The sequence below is a fragment of the Conger conger genome, chromosome 15 (genome assembly GCF_963514075.1).
Source record: "Conger conger chromosome 15, fConCon1.1, whole genome shotgun sequence".
In the NCBI taxonomy this organism is placed as follows: Eukaryota; Metazoa; Chordata; class Actinopteri; order Anguilliformes; family Congridae; genus Conger; species Conger conger.
The window spans coordinates 28,958,800-28,978,163 of record NC_083774.1 but is presented as its reverse complement, the minus strand read 5'-3'; the positions used below and the strand labels follow the sequence as shown (position 1 = coordinate 28,978,163).

The 19,364-nt window shown below is 45.4% G+C and overlaps 2 protein-coding genes across 3 annotated transcripts in view; one reads left to right on the top strand and one right to left on the bottom strand.

Moving 5' to 3' along the window:
• LOC133111018 (leucine-rich repeat-containing protein 28-like) overlaps positions 1–5,660 on the bottom strand; it is a 28,486-nt gene extending 22,826 nt beyond the window's left edge. The window contains exons 1-3 of one of the 2 annotated variants that reach the window (XM_061221150.1): positions 5,051–5,660; positions 3,775–4,010; positions 2,416–2,456 (exon numbers count right to left, since the gene is read on the bottom strand). In XM_061221150.1, coding sequence (XP_061077134.1) covers positions 2,416–2,456; positions 3,775–3,942 — 209 coding nt within the window. In that variant the 5' untranslated portion in view covers positions 3,943–4,010; positions 5,051–5,660. Of the gene's footprint in view, positions 1–2,415; positions 2,457–3,774; positions 4,011–5,050 lie in introns of those variants that run through there. The other variant, XM_061221151.1, reaches the window with a different exon arrangement.
• Positions 5,661–5,708: 48 nt separating this feature from the next.
• Positions 5,709–19,364, top strand: part of ttc23 (tetratricopeptide repeat domain 23) — a 16,457-nt gene continuing 2,801 nt past the window's right edge. The window contains exons 1-9 of the mRNA XM_061221149.1: positions 5,709–6,040; positions 6,390–6,561; positions 7,039–7,162; positions 7,795–7,954; positions 8,495–8,623; positions 14,329–14,500; positions 15,338–15,443; positions 16,317–16,444; positions 17,363–17,512. Of these exons, the coding sequence (XP_061077133.1) occupies positions 5,967–6,040; positions 6,390–6,561; positions 7,039–7,162; positions 7,795–7,954; positions 8,495–8,623; positions 14,329–14,500; positions 15,338–15,443; positions 16,317–16,444; positions 17,363–17,512 (1,215 nt within the window). The 5' untranslated portion in view covers positions 5,709–5,966. The remainder of the gene's footprint in view (positions 6,041–6,389; positions 6,562–7,038; positions 7,163–7,794; positions 7,955–8,494; positions 8,624–14,328; positions 14,501–15,337; positions 15,444–16,316; positions 16,445–17,362; positions 17,513–19,364) is intronic.

The following is a 19,364-nucleotide window of genomic DNA, read 5'->3' as shown; positions in this document are numbered from 1 at the left end:
TATACACTGAAGGCATCCCTGGTGTAAAATACAGCTATGACCAGCTTGGAATTACCAGCTAAATTTACCAGCTGTTTCAAAACATAGCTTGAGCTGGTCAAACTATGTTGAGTATGGAGCTGGTCAGAACTGGTCAACCAGCTACCAGCTGTTTCAAAACCTAGCTTGACCTGTTTTTTTCAGCAGGGATGGCAGCTTCACAGTGTAAAACCTCAACCTGTGATTAGCAGACCGTGTCCAGAGGTTTCAGTGGTGGGACTAAATTGGCTTCATTCCACTGGTAAGGTGGCATTAAGTAGATGAGGAACCCTCCCTACAGCTCCCTCAAGTGTCTATCTACAAAGGGCGGCCCGAAGCATAGTGGTTATGGTACATGACTGGGGCCCGCAAGGTCAGTGGTTCTAATCCCGGTGTAGCCACAATAAGATCGGCACAGCCGTTGGGCCCTTGAGCAAGGCCCTCAACCCTGCATTGCTCCAGGGGAGGATTGTCTCCTGCTTAGTCTAATCAACTCTGGATAAGAGTGTCTGCCAAATGCCAATAATGTACAAAGGTTTATCCCAATAAGGCCACCAGATGTCTAGAGGATGCCAGTTGACATCAGTGAAAGATACACCCCGGCTCTAATCTAAAGTTTTCCTGGAGAGCACTGAGGCCTGTAGGGTGCAAAGTCATCACAGACTTGCAGGTAAGAGCAGGAACCCGGGTTAAATACGTAATTGTTCTGGATTACCGAGCTTTTCAGGTGTATTGGAACCTGTGAAATACTCTCAAAAAGTGCGAACCCTGCCTTCTGGTCCTCTCGGTTGGCTCAACTGCTCCAGGCAAGATCAACTGAGCACAGGAAAGTACTTGAATCCAAATTAATTATGTAGTCGACCTAAATCTGGTGGCGGCACTGTGATAACTTGAGCCATATTTCGCTTTTCCAAATTAGGGAAGAAAGTGGAGGAAAAAGCCCTCTCGAGCTAAGAGAGAGGGCAATTAATACAACTGGTATCATGACATAGGCGAACAGAATACACAAGTCACAGGTTTTACGGACCAAAGGTCAATTAACCTGTTATTTATGAAGTGAAATCAGAATAATTTCATATTGTTCCCTGTGACATATTCTACAAAAGGAAGCAAGAAAGGGAATTTATGGCTTAACCACATCCTTTTCTTAATTAAAGTGGCAGCATAATTTTCTCTTTATCTTGAAAGCTCAATTTGTGGTTAACATACTGTGCAGTCGTGTCTACGTTCATGACATTTTAATAAGAGTCCTCCTAACCAATGTGACTCACCTGCAGGAATATTTGCCATCTCTGTATTACTGGGGCGTAATTCTGGCAGGCATGCCAATTCAATTCCTCTGACAAACCGAATCAAGACCCAGGCATTTCCAACTAGGCAAATACACGGACCATCAGAGACCCTCATAATGATGAAGGATACAAATCTCCACTAACTAGATTTCTACTTCACTGGAGGAAGACTTTATTAAACATCTCAATTAGAAAATGATTACTATTCTCTCAGCGCGTTACTAAAAAAAATAGCAGCAGTCTGTAGGCCTTCGTGCTCCTGGCCAATGGGGAGCGAGCTTTCTCAGCCCGGCCCAATCAGAAGCTTTAATGGAGCGGTAAGCGGCGTAATCGCTCCCGGGCCCCATCCGCCACGCCTCGCCGGCCCCGTCCCGACACGGGGGACTTTTACGAGCTGCTCAGCGGCGCGTGAAGAAAGAATGGGTTTATCCACATCATTTACTGCAGTAATTACTGTGAGGAACTGGACTACACTTGTCAGTGTTCACCAAGGGAGGCCTGCTGGAGACTTGGGTGAAATGGAGACACTCTGCTGTATGGGGCCAGTGCGTGCAACACGACGCATGGCTTACAAAGAACACTGGGAATGTTCAAAATGTCAATAACAGGAAAAGCCATGATGCTCCCAAGTGGCGCATTTGGTTAAGATGAGCTTGCAGCAATGTCCTCTCTGCCCAGATATAATCCTGTCTATCCCAGTGAGAACTGTGGCTGAGAGTCCAATTGGGCAGTGGGTAATTTGCCATAGCATCAACGAGGGAGAGAGGTTTTTCATTCTCATGGCTCAACAGTGACACCTCCGGCCAATTCTGAGTCTTCACTTATTTATTTCCCCAATTGGGGATGCCAAAACGGAAGGGCGCATCCGAATACTCAAACATGTGACCTCCTTTCCTCCACTCTTCTGGGGAATAGGGGGAGGAGGCGAGTAGAGGAAAGGAGTATGGGGACACACCCAAAGTATTCAATCTGCTTCAACCATTTCCTCCAAAAAGTGTGAAGTCCACAAACTACATAGTTGAAAAGTAGTTTGCTGACTTCACACTTTTCATTCAAATTGATCATTAAGAAAGCAACACAAGTCAGCATGGTCTGCCATACTCACAGCTCAACTAGGTTTGGGAGCTTCTGGGCAAGATTTTCTGGCTGCGGGAACATATGGTGACAGAAAACAGTACGGGAGGTTATAGCCACATTTTGCTTATTTAGCAGAAGGGTAATATATACACGTGGATTCCTGACATTAATCATGTGTGAAAGACAACAGGTGACATTTTACTGGAGGCCATAACCAATAAATTTACATTATAACCAGCTAACAAAACATATGGTTGTGAAGGTGACACATATTACATAATTATTGTGTAGTAATTTAACATACATTTCAGCGAATTAAAACAAGCAAGAATCATATTTTATAATATTGTACTGTAGGTACCAAAAGCACAATTTACCACGAGGATGCTTGTGCGTTTGAATCATGACAAGTAAACTGAGGTGGTAACATGGTAACATGGTGATGGAAAGAGAGTGACAGAATTTCAGAGGCACTGCAGACTTGTAACAAACACAATGGCACCCTGATTAAAAAATATGCTGTGGACAGTTGATTATCAATATGTCAAACATATTCGACAAATTACATTCTACTGCCCTGGTTACATTTATTCACTGTATGCAAATAAATGCTAGACAAAGCTTTTTGGCTCATAACGCAACAATGCAACCGCAAATTAATGAAGTAAAAATAATATGAAAGATTAATATCGCTTTTGAAACGAAAGAAGAATTTTAATTAGCACATGTAAAATGCATACAAAATGCTAATCTGGTCAATTCAAACAGATTTTTCGACTGGCTTTGGTGGTAGCCTCAGCAAAATTATTATATTCTTTGTTGTCTACCCGAGTTGAGGCTGGAAGGATCCATACAATCTCACATAGAGACACCACTTCCTGGCTATCAGTGTGAATGATAAAGACAAAGGTAAAACAAGCAGGAAGCCAACACTGTAAAATACACTTGTGCCGAAGTGATGGCTAAACCGAGAAAACCTTTCTACAAAATCTTTTTCAGAGCTAATTTTGGAATGCATAATCAAAACGAGGACCCTCGAAATGTTCTGAAGATAATTGCCATTTTTCACAGATTCAAGTTCACTTCATTAGCATTGAATCACTATACTTAAATCCCACACCATTAAGATAAATGTTTTGCAATGTCATCATTTTGAAGGACCATAAAGAGCACATAAAAAGGGCTACGTCTTAAGATATATTTTCAGATATTCCTGAATTCTGAATTTATTAACACCGCATAACAAACGTTACTTTTTGTGGTGTTAATAAATTCACGCCATACAGGAGCACATACAGTGTGTGGACTCTTCCTTTCTACCCAGTGTGACTCATGGGCTTGGTCTGAGATCAGTGCGACGGTGGGCTGTTGCCGGTTGGTCTCTCACCAGGGTGGTGAGCGAGTTCCACTTCATGTAGATCCTCTCCAGGAAGTGCAGGCCCTCGTCCCCCAGCAGGTCGGCGGGGAACATGCGCAGGTTCCTGTAGTTGAGGAACAGGTTCTTCCTTCGCTGCTGCTTGGCTGTGAATATGGCCTCGTACACTTCCAGAGCCATGGTGACCCCTGACCTACGCGTGCTTTTTCCCCCCCCTCTTCACTGCCAAAGCCAGTGCATGACCGCTCCTGAGTGTCAGAATTCAATCCAAAACAACAGACATTCAGGCAAAATATTTCCTGTAACATTTCAATGTCTTTATATTCTGTCTACCTATCGACTTATAGCATGTATTTAAAAGCATTTATTATCTAACCATCTGTCCAAAATAACATTTTACCATGATAAAATAATAGATGTAATATGAATAATTTGTATTACACCTACCTATCTAGTACCTATTACATGTGTTTAAAAGCATGTATTATTTTGGTGCCCTATGGGAACAGCATTGATCAAACTTGTAGAATTGGTCACAGTTCCGCCCTGCACTCTTCCCTAAATAAACAAACATTGTACAAATGAGTTACAGAATATTTCACACTCTGTAAATATGGGTTTAACCCTTTAAGGTGTAAGGTATGACACGTGATTAGAATTGTCTTAAGTGAACAATCATTGCAATGGAGTTCTAGAACCATGACTAGAATTTTGGAGAAAAAAAAACTACTCTGCAAAGGGTTGATAACCAGAAACATGTTTTTCGCAAGAGTGTAAAGTTTGTTTGTAAAAGTAGTTGAATAGCTATCTTGCATAACAGCATGTAGCCTACGTGTGCAACGTGTATATGAGATTGTGTAGAGCAGACTTTGAAATGTAATCACCTCAGTTATTTACTGGTCAAAGACTAAAGTTTCAAATAACCACAAAATCAGTATATGCATTAATTAATTAATATGCTATTCATGCTAATACTGCTATTTGCTCCATAGTGTATGACTATCTGGTCCCACATATCATGCATCATTACAAGGTTTTCTGTTCTATAGAACAAGTTCTAAAACGTTTCTGGCACAAATGTCATCGCAAGGTATAACATTTTTTGGTAACATTTAATTTAATAAAGAAGCAAAAATATATTGCAGCACCAAGCTAACATATATATTTCATACTAAGGCTTGTGAATGCGCTTGACATGGACAGGGCAGCCCTGATAGACATTTTGTTTAGCTTGGTCGCTATTCTAATTCGGCATCGCCGAGTAATTCAAGAAGCAAACTTCAAATACCTGTTATGTGATCTTATGGCATCCCGTGTTTGTAGAGAAGCTCGCCAGCTGGCAAGCTTTCAAAACTGTTACAACTCTCACCTGCCGTTTCACTTAGGCTACTGAATAATGGTATTTTCTCAGCACAGCGGTCATATGTCCAGTGCAGGTTTGTAGCCTACGTCATATCATACGCCACCTAAGATTTCCCCATTTCTCTGGTTATTGTAGTTCTTTAAAGAAGGCTCAAAATTCCATATCCTTTCCTCACTCTTTATGCGATGCGTTTCGGTTGTTTAACAAGTCAAAAGTTGCGTTCTATTGAGAAAATTGAGGCATCCACAGTCACCATCTTTTTGTATATCCCGGAGAAGTTTTAGCGACTGAGACTGAAGTGTGGACTGGAGATTGATAGTTATTTGCATCAAAGAACAGATAAGATCAGACTGTGGCAAATAATTTATATTCCGTGACAATTCTACGAATGTAAGTGAATCAATAGTATACTTCGTACATATGCAATATGCAGTGTATTTGTGGTATAAACGGAGGACACGTATAGTAGTCAGAGAAAACATAGGCTACAGTTCTGTGAGGCTATCCCTGATGTGCTCCTCCATAACCCATAATCCACCGCTTTTTATTTTACCCAAGACGGAAGTATTGAGACAGATTCTAGCCTTTCTTTGCAGGATTCTGGTTCTTTTGACCACTTGCCTGTGTTCATGGCACGGTCGAAAAGAAATACGGTCAAAGGTTCTTCTTGATATCTAACAGCTGCTTAAAAATACCGCGACGCGCAAAAGCACGACCTGGATTGGTTAGGAATACCTAATTCCCGAGTTGATAGCAAGAAAACAAACACCCTTAGCAACGACTGGGCTTGGGGAAACCAATGTAACCCCGGACGATTTCATTGATACTGCTGCAAGCGAAAATGAAATCTTTTCATTTATCGGATAGTGACATGTCTAAATATCAAGATAGCAATTTAGCTGGAAGAAGAGAGTCGTGAGTGCATTCATGTCAATTTGAAGTGTTTTAAATGCATTTTGATTTGCACATGAACTTAAGCTCTGTGTTAGGCTAAGTTACTATATGATGTTTATTTTTGGGTTTACTTGTTACGGTCATATTGATTCTTATCGCGTTTAGTAGTTTTAAGGCACAGCTTCATACGACTATTATGACCGTTTAGGCTATTGGGGTAACTTGGGGATGTCTGTAACGATTTTCTGGATGGGTCAAGACTAGGTTATTATCCATGCCCATCCAGATCACATCGATACATGTCCAACGTATCTGTCGAGCTCTTTGGGAAATTGGGAAAATAGCTCACAAAATCCTCTCTGCTTCACAGAACCACCGAAAGCAGCAGCGGAGGTTCGGGTCGATCAACGCATAGCGAGAAAGGGTTGAGTTCTCATCATCACGGAGGAGTTGCGGAGATTGTGGCCGCCGCTATGGCGGGTCCTCGGGAAAAACTCGCAGAGAGTGAGAGAAAAGCACAAACCTTCGTGGAAAGCCAACAGGTAGGTAAACTTTCAGAACGGTTACACAGTGTCGTTTGACAGTTAGATTACAAGTGCGGTTAAGACCGTTTTGACCTATAAGTAATAAAAACGAACCAGAAGGTTTTATGTTTGAATAACAACTACTGCATTTGAAACATTGGGCAATGCAATCAACAATAACTGTTTGAGTAAGCATTGTATGTTTATTGTAATTTTGTATATGATGTTGCTCTTATTATATACAATTATATAATTTGTTAATAAATAGTTTCTATACTACAGATAATATAAATGTAAGTATTGTAAATATTTATGATGGGTAGATAAGCTGTCACCCAGTGGTTCCTGTACAAAAAATATGTTCGTAAAAATATGCCATACTCCTAAATCAGAGTAGTAGTACTTAAAATGCACTTCACTTTACTTTCCACCAATTTCGGATACAAAGTTTGGAATTAGTCCATCTGTGCGCACGCCTGCTCTGTCTCTGTGCAGGTCGACGCTGCCATCCAGGAGCAGGTGCGGTGCTTGGCGCTGGTGAGGCTGGTGTATGGGGAGGGGCACCTGAGGCTGGCAGAGGCGCACGCCAAACTGGCAGAGGGCTACCTGCAGCTTAAAGGTGAGGTCACACCGGTCATTCACACTCACTTAGTACACCCAAGAGCTGCTTCCTGTTTTACACCATCACGTCACAGAGAGGGAGTTTCATGAAGCCAATAATGGGTGGGAGCTGGAATATGCTGCTACAAATACTATAGCACATTAAAATGAGATAAAGGTACTATGAAAGGGGAAAAAAAGAAGATAAAAGTCAGATGAAAACAAGCAGTTGCTGCATAGACCCGTGGGATGCCCTCTAGAGGCCATCTGACGAAGCACAGTGCAAACTGTCCCTGAGTGACTGACTGACTGACCTGAATTTGGCGCTTTCTGGCCCCGGCTGCATGGTTTGTCATGGGAAAAATAATTTAAGAAGAATGACTAACATGCCTAAAAAATAATAGTGATACACAAAGTAAAGGCAATAATAAAATGGCATCCAGTCGTATGCTGATTTGAACCAAAACACTGAACCAACACTGAAATTTGAACCAAAACACACCAAAACACCAAGACAGTGTCACTCACTGACACTAGTTGATAGTGGATAGGTCGTAGCCCCAGCCATCATGTGGTTAATTGGAGCCCATTGTTGTTGTTGTGTCAGTTATAAGCAGACGCTCTGCCCTCACGGCCCCCATGTTGTCACAGGCTGGGCACAGCAGGCCAGGGAGCATTCAGTCCAGGCCCAGGACATCCTGCACCTCCGCAGCCCCGGGCCCGCAGAGCAGGGCGGGGAGAAGGCCAAAACACTGAGGTGCCTCCTCTCTGTGTGCCACACGCAAGGACAGGCCGCCCTGGTCCTGGGGGAATATCCTTTTCCGGAGGTTTCCGTGTCCGTGTCGTTGCCCTGGAAACGGGGAGGCCTGTCATGTGATACAAGGGAATAGGTCTGCTGCAGTTTTCCATGCGGCCTTCAAGGTAGAGCGAGAGGTATGATTGGCTTGCTGAGCTAAAGGCCAAACTCACAAGCCATCGGAACTTTCACCTTTTCGCTCTGCGGCAGGCATCTGGTTGAAGATCCCGGTCAGTAGAGCGTGAACCCGTCAACCGGATATCTGTGACCTCTTCAAACATTTCATCTCACCGATTCATTTTAATGTCAAGTTAGTGTTGATTAAGTGCAAGCGCCTGACTGCAATGTCAGTTCGAAGATTAAGGACTCCTGTTTTAGCCTTTTCTTCTCTGTCTCAAAGCTACACATTTCAAAAAGTCCCATCCGTACTTGTTTCTAGTGTTTTCCTCACAGACATACATACAAGGGGCAACCACATAACCTGCACTTCACTGCAAGTACTATTAGTGAAGAGTGAAACGGATCTAGAAAAATCCTTGACTCCCAACCTCCAACTCTGGAGGAAGCGGAGGCCAGCCTCAAGACGGCAGAGCGGATCGTGGGAGACCTCCAACAGCAGGAGGGCGCGGCCGGAGAGGAGACGACGGCAAAAACCGAGTTTGAAATCTCCACCGCCTTGTCCAGGTACAGCAGCTGTGGCGGCCGTGCTGAGAATCAAGCTTGCATTAAAGTCTCGCTCCTATTTTTAAAACGGTGTCAGCGTTGCGTTAGGGAGGCTCTTACGTTACTTTTAAACGATACTCGGCCGTACGCGCCAGCTGGTTTGCGGGACGCACTTTGATATTTAGCTGAAATGGCTCGGTGTCTGTGTCGCATGCCCTTCTCCATTTATCCGCCGGTGTCGAGTTCTGTGTGCGCTGGAATCCTCCGCCAGGCTTACTCAGAGTTAATGGCACTGCCCGGCATTAACGCTGACTTTTTTACACGTCAATTTAAAACTGAACCATTTAAACATGAGGCCCGGGGGAAAAGTCAGAGCTTCGGCGGTTAAAGTTGAACGTTATGGAATAAAACAATGGCTAGTCCTGCTTTGGCCACTAGAGGGACCTCCAGCACAGCAAATTTACTTGGTCCACTTGTACTTTGGTTGAAGCTCGCAGATGGAGGGATTATTATTAGATACTACATCAGAAATGCAGCATGTATATAGAACATATCATATGTATTTCAGGTTTTAGTGGAATGGCACAATATTTTGAAAAAATTGCCAGCCATAAGTAGTTACATTGAAGAAAACAACATTGTTATGCAATATCATGTGTGTTGACCTCTAGGTGGTGCACATGAACAGTTTGAACATCAAATCAAATTTCAGCCATAACCACCTTCAATTTACCTCTCATGATATCTGTGCTCAGAGTGCTTTGCAGAACCTGATACTTCTCATATGAAGTCAAGGTCAGTGTTCTCACACATTTGTGAGGCTTGGCATCCCTTGTCAGCAGTGTGTCACCCCTGACAACACACTGGGTGACAACCATGCCCTAGATTGAGATAATGTATGCATAAACCCAAAGCAATCAAAAGCAGTGGCAGTTTGTCCAGGCCAACCAACACGCAGTTGGTGGTTCTTATTATATATGGGAACAGTGGATAAAAAGCAATATACCTTTCTGCAATCAGCGGTTGTTACCTATGCAGAGTCTATGTATAGTTACCTCAGTGAACTGAACAGTCCGTATATAGTTATCTCAGTTAACTGAAGGCACCAACCAGCTCGTCAGGAGCGTTTAGGGGTTACGCGCCTTGCTCAGGGACACTTCGACACACCCAGGGCAGAATCGAACTGGCAAACCTCCGACTACCAGACGACTGCTCTCACCGCCTGAGCCGATGTCACCCCAGTTAAGTGCACAGTCCTTACCAGGCGTGAGCACGCACAGCCGCGACACGACGCACAAGGCGCAGGCTGGAACACAGGGCGCAGACGCACAGGTCTGTGAATCGTGCCGATAGCTCGAGGCGACCCTCTGAGCCTGGGCGTATCTGCGAAGCATCGAGCCGTAAACACGACGGCACTGCGCACACGCAGCGGAGTCACGGGCGGGGCGGCTCCTGCTCGCGTTCTTTCTTCCTCGCAGGACGTGACGGGAATAAAAAGCTCTCAGCATCTCCATCCATATTTTATGAGTTCCCTTACAGACCTTCACTGTCAGCCCGGCTTCTGCAGCTGAGCTGTCTCTGCAAATTATCGACGCTGAGATCAATGTCACGAATCATCAATCAGTTCTGCCAGGAGCTGTGAGATTAATTGATGACACGTTAATGAAGATTCATGCAGAAACGTCGAGGGTGAGAACTACAGAGCAGAAGTCACAGAGGAAGGTGATGCCTGTAGATCTTTTATGAGGATCGGTCTCTGAATTTTTTTGTGATCTATTCCGTTGTCCTCTGTTAAAACTACGCAATCAATTGGACAAATATTCTGACTTACACTGAAAATGTTGCAGACACTGTCTTGTCAGTTTTTGTTATTCCTTTAAACTCGTTATTGATTTTTACAAGGAACATCACAGGTGATTCCGTCCCGTTTAACCTACTCGATCAGACTCTGAAAAATATCGGTAGTCCCACTGAACCTATTCGCAGACAGCATCTGTCATTTGCTGTTATTCCTTTATTCCTTTTTTACGAGGCCAATAGCAGGGGATACCTGTGGCTGTGAGAGACGCGGCTAAGCGGAATGAGTCGATCGATGGAGTCGTCCGCGGAACGCTCGATACCGCCCGGGTCTGTATGGATCTGTTTGTTTTTTGAGGTTTTGCCCAGGCTGAGGCCTGTAACACAAGCTGCGGTGTTTAAGGAGCCATAATGGTGTGTAAGGAGCCGGAATGGCTGACGATGATCTCCCAGATTAACAATCTGAGACAAGTGTCATTTTCGGTTCCAGGGGTTTCTGATATGGCCAAATCTGCATGACAAATCTCATAAAAAGTTGACATGGAACTACCCTTGTGAAGAAGTGGTCGCAAAAGAACAGTGTTTAAACTATTTACATCCTCACACAGATATGATTTCATAAGAGCATACAGGAAGTGATGTAGGTGTATGTTTGAGTGCATACTAGTCTGTATCACGACTTAGCAAGCACTAAGAGCACTAAGAGCACTTTTAGGCTGCTTTGCCTTTCCAAATTTGAGACAAAGAGATAAAAGTCCAAAAATAAAAAAGTAAAGCAGATTGAACACAAAGCAATGAGAAAAGAAACCAAACATGACCATTGTTACATTTGTGCTGGTCCCCCCACAGGTGGTTTGTTTGCTCTTTAGGAAAAACAGAATGAAATGGCCAGCAGTGAGCCGTAGTGGAAATCTAATTAACTCTGCGCCCTTTGTTTGGCAGTTGAGGTTACGGTAGCTTGGAGTGGCGAGGGGGGTAATCCTTTGGGTCCGGTGGGAAAACAACGCACATTACAGGACAATGAAGCCGTCAGAAAGCAGGTGCAAGTCCAGATGGAAACTTCCTCTACCTCATCGACGGGCATGGAGCCTGACAGCTGGCTTTCAGTGTTGGCACTGGTCAGAAGAGGCCTCGTAGATTGTGTGGTTCCAGAATACTCCATTCTTCTGCAAGCATACAGAAGCCATGTTTTACTGGTTACTAAGGACCACTGCAGCTGTGTTTCATTGAGGGGGAGAGGTTTGAGATGCAACTCTTGGAGGAGGTGTTTATTTTCTGCTTTGGGTTTACTGAACGATGAGGATGGTGGACATTTTTCTTTTTAGAACTGCATTGCCCCATAAGTGTAGTCAGAAAGGTAGTGAAGTATGGTCTAGTGGTTAAGGAGCTGGATCTGACTCCGTTCCCACGCGGTGTTGCTGTACCCCATAGTCAAGCAAGTCTAGTCAAATCTAGTAAAAGTCTCGTCGCTCACTCAGTATAAAGGTGTCTGCTGCGCATGAAGTTAAGATTGTGTCTTCAAGTCATAGCTATGAACGCGATGGTTGTTTTTGAAAAAGATTGTCAATAATTGCGCTATGAATCCTACCCTCCTAGATTATAACAGTTTTAAGAATTAACCATGAGCAAGTTTGTGCTGATGTGCAGGTTTCTCAGTTACATGTTGAACAAGTCAACAAGTCTGACACACGCAGATGAACATTTGATCTCATTAGATATCAGGTGCCAATGGGGAACAATGCAGATGTGTGATTTAGTTTCATCATGGGCATAGATCCGTAAATGTGCTGTCCTCTGCTCCCTCCGGATGGGGCATGTTCAAGCATGTCTGTTTGAAGTTTTGGCTGTCCTTTGGGCTGCCAATTGTAGTTCAACTATAGTTCAACTGTAGTTCGCCTACAGCTAAAGCTTGCCTTTAAGCAAATACTTTGAACATGGTATGCTAAATGCAGTGGGTCAGTAATGGATAAGGTCAACGCAGCAAAAATGTAAAACGTTAAGATTAAAATAACTTTGTGTTCACTTGCTACATTTGAAAATGTCCAATTTTAGTAATAATCCGAAATTGACATATTCTACGCTTTCCATCCCATCTTTTTCTGATGGTCAGCACTCACTTATACATAGATGTGTTTAGGGTGAACCACTGCTTTTCTACAATGCAGCGAAGTGGACACAACTACTCCATAAGCCTGGCTGAAAACACACATAGAAAAAGACACATAGAAAAAGAGAGAGAGTGAGAGAGAGAGTGTCATGTGACCTGAGTTGAGGCTGACGCATTAAACAGGGTGGAGTTCCAGGGCTTCGCATCATGATGGAGTTGCAGGCTTTAGGCTGTCTGTCCGCCAATACCCACAATGCCCCTTCCAGCTACGCCGTGGTTCTGATGAAAATACAAGTATGATGTACGGCACCAGAGCTGGAAACGGACACCTCGCCCGCGTTCATCACGGAGACACGGCGGAGTAGCCAGGCTCCTGCCTGCAGTGTGTGAGCCAGCTCGGCCTGGCGGTGGGTGTTCCATTAGCCCTGATTGTGAAATGGGCCAGACGCTCTCTAATGAAGCCGCTCTGTGTCGGGCGGGGGCGGAATTCAATTTGTCGTCCATTAGGCGGCACAAATCCCTCAGCGGAGGGGGGGGGAGGGGGGGTCTGTGGGCCGCCGGCTGAGAAGGACTGAGAAAAGGGCTTTCTTCTTCGCTGTGATGACACGCCCGATACAGTCAGCGCCTTTTAGCCCCGAAGGGGGGGGGCGAGGTCGGCGTGAAGGTCGGTTTACAGTCAGCCCGTGTATCACCGGCCGATGGGTATCGCCACGTTGTCAACAACGCTCCATTATCGCTCGACTTTGAGATTGAATTCCGACTCTGAAAATGAGTTTATGTAACCGATATGAACGCATTGCGAAAACTGGAGTCCTTAATGGCATCTTTGCAGTCGGCAGTATACAAGGCACGGAAACATCGCAATTGTGTTTATCAACCTCTCAAGAAATTCCATTTTACTTTCAGATTAGGATAGTTGATGACTACTGTCATATGCAAAAATGTGGGCACCCCCTTGTCAAAAAGCCTTTTACAATTAATATCTTGGTGAACAAAAGCAAACCTGACCTCTAAATGGTACAAAGTTAAAACATTTTTGCACACCACTGTATACACTAAAGATAATTACTGGAAATTGGAATGTTGTATAATACTACTGTCATGATATTTGAGCCAGCAATGGGGTCAAAGTTCAACGCAGTGATGAATGTAATGATGGGTACAATGATGTTAATGATGACAACAATACTTCCTTCACTCTAGTATAGCTAAAAGTCATTGCAACCTACCATCAAATATGAGAATCGCCAGTAGCAACGACCATATATAGCCTAACTGTAACCTAGCCTTAAAGAATCTGTAAGTAGCTCCGTGGTCAAACTTGAATTGTCGTTATCGAATCGTGTTTATCACCATTATTTTTATTGTTCTGTAGAGGTCATTCTCATCTTTGTCAGTGCCAAAAAAGAATGGTGTCGGGGTAGACTAGAGGTATAGTGTTGACTGGCCACTGTAGAGCTAAGCAAGGGCTTTAATCCAAAAAACTGTTCCAGAGGCTTTACCCCTGTGCATTTGTCTCTAGCTCTGTTCCCTGGCATTTCTCCCGGGGTGTCCTTGCAAAAGATAAACACGTTCTCAATGGACCTCCCCTGGTTAAACAAAGGATTAAACAAAATGGTGGTCTCAAATTGAACTTATTCCTCACTAGACCGAAAAGAACTAAAATGAGCTGTGCTTACGGAAGAGATTATTAGTTTTAATGTATGTGTGAGCGTAACCTCAGTATATAAGGGTGTCTACGTTATAGGTAGGTGTCTTAATAGCAGGTGTGTAAAGCCAGGTGTCTCATGGCGGACGTGTCTCTCACTGTGGTGTCTCATAGGCTGTGTCAGCGCCAGGGGCGGCCAGAGGTGGCGCTGTGCCAGTGTAAGAGGGCCCTGCGGCTGGCAGAGCGCCGTCTGGGGACCGCCGAGACCTGCGCCGTCTACAGGGACATGGCCGCCATCGAACAGGCAGAGGGCCGGCTGGACAAAGCCATACGGCACCTGCAACAGGCACGGAACTGCCCGACTTGCCGCACCGTGGGGAAAGGGTTGGGGCTGGGGGGGGGGGGGAAGGTTGGGGAAAGTTGATTCGTAAATACTGGGTTAGGGGTTTAAATCCGAGGCGAGGCGCTGCTATTCTACCATCGAGCGAAGGCCCCCCGAGTTGAACTTAAGAGATAGAGACAGCAGAGTCGACAAATGGTTGATGAATAATGAATAATGGAAAGATAAGAGGCTGTGGGAGCCAGTAAATAATGCCGTGTCATGTTGCTCAGTCCCTGCAGTGAGGTTAGGGGAAAGAGCCGGTGTTTCCCCGAGCATGTGATGCAGGCAGCAGCTGAACGCTCAGCTCCTGGGGCTCATTACAGTCGCTTGTTTTACCCTTCCTTGTCTCCTTATTCCTGGCCTGACCCAGAAGTCGATTGAGGTCCTTCATCTTTAAGGACAATCCAATCCGTTAAATGCTCGTTGAAGGAGCTAGATCTGGGAGGTTTCCAAAGACTTTTTTTGAAATAACAATAGGATTCTAAAAATCGTATGAAATGATTTTTTTTGAATGTGTGAGGTATTAATGATCGACCTGTGGATCGACCTCGCCCCACTCCCGCGCACCTGCCACGTCTGTAACCGACGTGAATTTAAACTGATGTTTAAAGGAGCAAGAACGTTCCATTTGGCGAAATTCACATTTTCTCGGTTCCCCCATCCTCTTGTCCTTCTCTCGCTTCCTTTCCTTGCCTCCTCCAGAGCAAAGTGTGAGGAAAGGACGGAAGGAACAAAGAAGGAGCTGAAACATGAGCCATTGAGTCTAATTCTGGGGATGGGGGGCGGGACTCTTCCTCACAGGCTCACTCATTGGCTCAGAGTCGGGACCCTGGAGGCTTGGAGGAGGCCCGTATCGCCCACAGCCTGGCCCTGGCGCACTCCACCCTGCGTGAGCCTGGCCACAAGGGTGAGTGCCCCGCCCGAGGACTGGTGCCCCTCACTTTCAGAACAGGACCACATTCATAAGAGTTTAACTTATCCCTTTCAGTGCTTAAGTTAACCCATAAGGCACTGAAGTGTAACTACCATAAAATCCCAAGAGTACACTCTCAACCTTTTGAACCAGTCAAAATGACTGCTATATTATTGTTTTCAGCCCCTATTAAAACCATCAATTGAGATTTGGGTGGAGCCAATTCATATTGGGCTTGGGACTGAAAGGGTTATGTATAAGAGCTGTTCTAGGATCAGGCTCCTCCAATTCAAGTTTGGCCCTGGTTTTATTTTCTCCCTGGTAATTGGTCATTGGTGTAGGGCGGCCTGTAGTGTAGTGGTTAAGCTACTCTGAGATGCTCTATGAATACTAGCCAAGCTGTAGCTACAGGAATCTACCACAGTGCAGAATATCCCCTTCTAGTGAAATGGGTACCTTTTCCACTGTGTGTGGGGCAGTAACAATGGGGACTCAAATCTCTCTGTCGGTAAGTGAGACTGAAGTCCTCACATTTATTTATAAAGCACATTTAAAATGACTACCGTCAACCAAAGTGCTGTACAATTTCTAATTACTATATATGTCAAAAATAAAAACAGTGAGGAAAAAACAAACAAAAAAAATAAAATCCACAGTACTGCAATAATAATACATGAAGATACAACAAAAACAACAACAAAGACAGATAGAACGCTGGCAGTATCTGCCGCAGTAGTCCTGATGCTCTTCCTGTCTGGCGTAGGTGATATTCATGGTCAATTAAAGCTGTGCTGTGACTGTGCCTTGTAGACAGGCGAGATTGACTCTGTGACTGTGACTCCGCTCTTGTGACTGTGCCTGGTGCAGACAGCGCCCTGCGCTTCTTTGAGGAGAGCCTGGCGGCGTACTCGAGGATCGTGGGTACGCAGGACGCTCTGACCCTGTCCGTCCAGGACGACCTCAGCCACCTGCTCCTGCTGATCGGCCAGCAAGAGGTGAGAGACACGACGGTCACGATACAGGGCGTATCGTGACACAAGGGTTGTGAATACTGTCTATATTGCAGTACGTGTGTCAAAACTCAAAGGGTATATATAAGAATAATATCAGGTATGGGGGGCAGTAATAAAGCAGGCTTTTGGTCTACTCTATTACTAAAATGACTAAAATTACCTTTGATCCCATAAAATTACTATGTCGACAGGGGGCTGCAATTCCACCCAAAATGGATGCAAAAACCCTCAAATGAAATAAAATTGATTTACTTCAATCGTTGGTTTGCTGGAGTACAGAGCGAAAACACCAAAAAATATGTGACTGTCCAAATACTTACGGACTGCTCTGTATGCATCTCTAACACAGAGCTGGCTTCTCCCTCTGCTGTGTGCGTGCTCTCTGCAGCAGCCTGGAGATGCGGCGGCGTTAACTACGCCAGACGAGCCTTGCATAACGGGGCAGGAACAGCAGGCGCTCGTTTTCACAGATTTCCTTTTGACGAATCTGCGCCAGCTCTGCTAAAAATAGACATCGCCAGTGGATGTGCATCCGTGCGTGCGAGTCTGCGGGGTTGGATGTGTGGTTGGAGGCTCACGTTCGGGGGTTTTTGCGTGTGTGTGTGTGTGTGTTCATGCCATTTCGTAGCTGGCATTGTGTGTGTGACTTCTTTAGATTGATTACTACTCAACAACGGTGCATTGAATAATGCAATTCACTTTTTTTCCCCCCACAAAGCTTAGTGATACCAGATGAATAATACGTTTCAGTCATTTGCATTTGAGGTCGCAGGTAAACGTTGCCATATCCAGTTTCAATTTAGCTTGGGAAGGCACATTTCTTACCGATTTGGCCAACGGTGTAAGTGTGGGGGAAAAAACAACTTAAGCTTGACCCCTGACCTCCCTCTGTGCTCACAGAATGCAGTTAGAATCCAGAGGGAGTCCCTGGCTCCGAAGAGGAGCGTGTTCGGCGATCTGAGCGAGGAGGTGGCCGACACCCTGCAGCTGATTGGAGGAGTGGAGATGACCCAGGGGGACATGAGGCGGGCCCACAAGAGTATGAGCAAGGTAAGGCAGGCTGCCACGCCCTTACCGCGGTCAGAGTCGGCCAGCTGTGGGGCAGGACTGGGCCTACCATGACAGTAGTAATACTTTCCTTTCTTTATCTGTTACTGTTCTGTGTCTCGGCAAAGCAAAAATACCAGAGGAGAGCAGCGTGTCCGTTTTCTTTTGGGGAATAAACGTTCATCCCGTTGTTATTTCTGCCGGCTCGGAAAGCCCAGGTGTAATTACAGGCTGTGACTGGGTACTCTATCACAGAGAGGCGTAGTGTTCTTTTTTGGGAACACGCAGAAGCAGCCCTGCTGTTCCGGCTGAGATAGAGACTTCACCGATAGCTGCCAATTATAGAAGCCGACCCCAATTATGATGAGATTACACCGTGTCCTCATTAGAAGACAACTTTGTAGGCACGGAACGTGCTGACTATTTTTACACTAAAAAGTTATCTTTTTCATAGAGGCGATGCATTGCACATGTATTCTATTACCAGTGTTGGGCATTATGTCGTTTCTAAAAAGTGCCTATAGTCTTTGAACGAGAATGTCTGGCTTGATTTAAAAACAATGTCCTCATGTCCTAATCTCTTAATAGAAGCAAACGGACTCTCCTTGTTTTGAACTGAATCTTAGTCATCGTTAAGCTTTGACTAAGACTGAACTGAATAGGACATGTACCTCTTTGTTTATTTATCAAAGCCCGGAGGAAAAAAGGACCGTTGTAAAGGTTTCTGTTAGGAATAGGCCCAAATAAATATACCGCAGTTGCAAGGCTGGGGGTGATTGAGCCTGGCCGTTGCTTTAGTAACGTTGTGGCCTGTGAGAAAAACGGATAAGCAGGGCCACCCCAAAGAAAGTCAGCCGGCCAATAAGTTTCCTTCCACAACAGACACCGACGTGTCAGAATCCCACTCCACAACATGTCAGCATCCATCTTCATTCTGCCTTTGCCCTTTGAGCAGATCATTTCTGTGGTGGGGGGAGCGGGCACACCCTCAAACTTAAATATCACTGCGGTGAGAGGCTCTTGGATACCAGTAATAACGCCGCTGTAATCTTATGAGGCTTGTTGCTAAGAAGCCGTGTTATTGTTTCTGAGCTGAGGGCGGGGTCGGGAGCACCGGGCGGTGGGGGGATGGGGGGTGTTCAGCGCGCCCCCTGACTGAGTCACAGCTCCCACGCTCCAAACTGCCCGGAGCCAGCGACCTTCCCGAATTACTCCCGTCGGACACCAAGCAGGATCAGGTTGTTTGGGCCGTGAGCATGACAACAGCTGTCCGAGGGGAGAGCTCTAAACGGACGAATCGGAGCAAGCCCCCCGACGTGTTGTCGGGGAGACGGGCGGATAGGGGGGTGAGGGGCCACTGTTGGTACAGGAAGTTTGGGGAGATTAAAGGTGATTAAAAGTGGCTGGGCCCCGGGGAGGTGCATCCGGTCTCAGAGTTTGAGCTGCACAGTTGGCTGGTGGGAGTGACGGCTGCAGTCTGTGGCGCCCGTCTTTCACATGATTGTGAGTTCTCCAGCCAATCGGGCGCCTGCAGTCTGCCTGCGCCAGGTGCGCGTGGCATACACCTCTGACACGATGACTGCGCAGCTAAGCTGGCGGGCTACAGCGAGAAAGGAAATCAAGGGCTGGCTGCGAAATACGAAGCGTACTTTCCGGCATTTCAGATTTTGGATGGGGTGCGAAAATATAATTGGGCATTCGGAATTAAGGTGGGGAGAACAAAAAGGAGATTAAAAGAACAGTCTAGCGGGGCGAATAACACCAAAACACAAAAGAAACATGAAAGCTGTGGGGCCCCGCTGCTCTGAACAAGCTGCCATTGCGTCACCACCCCTGGCACGGAGCGAGGAAGATG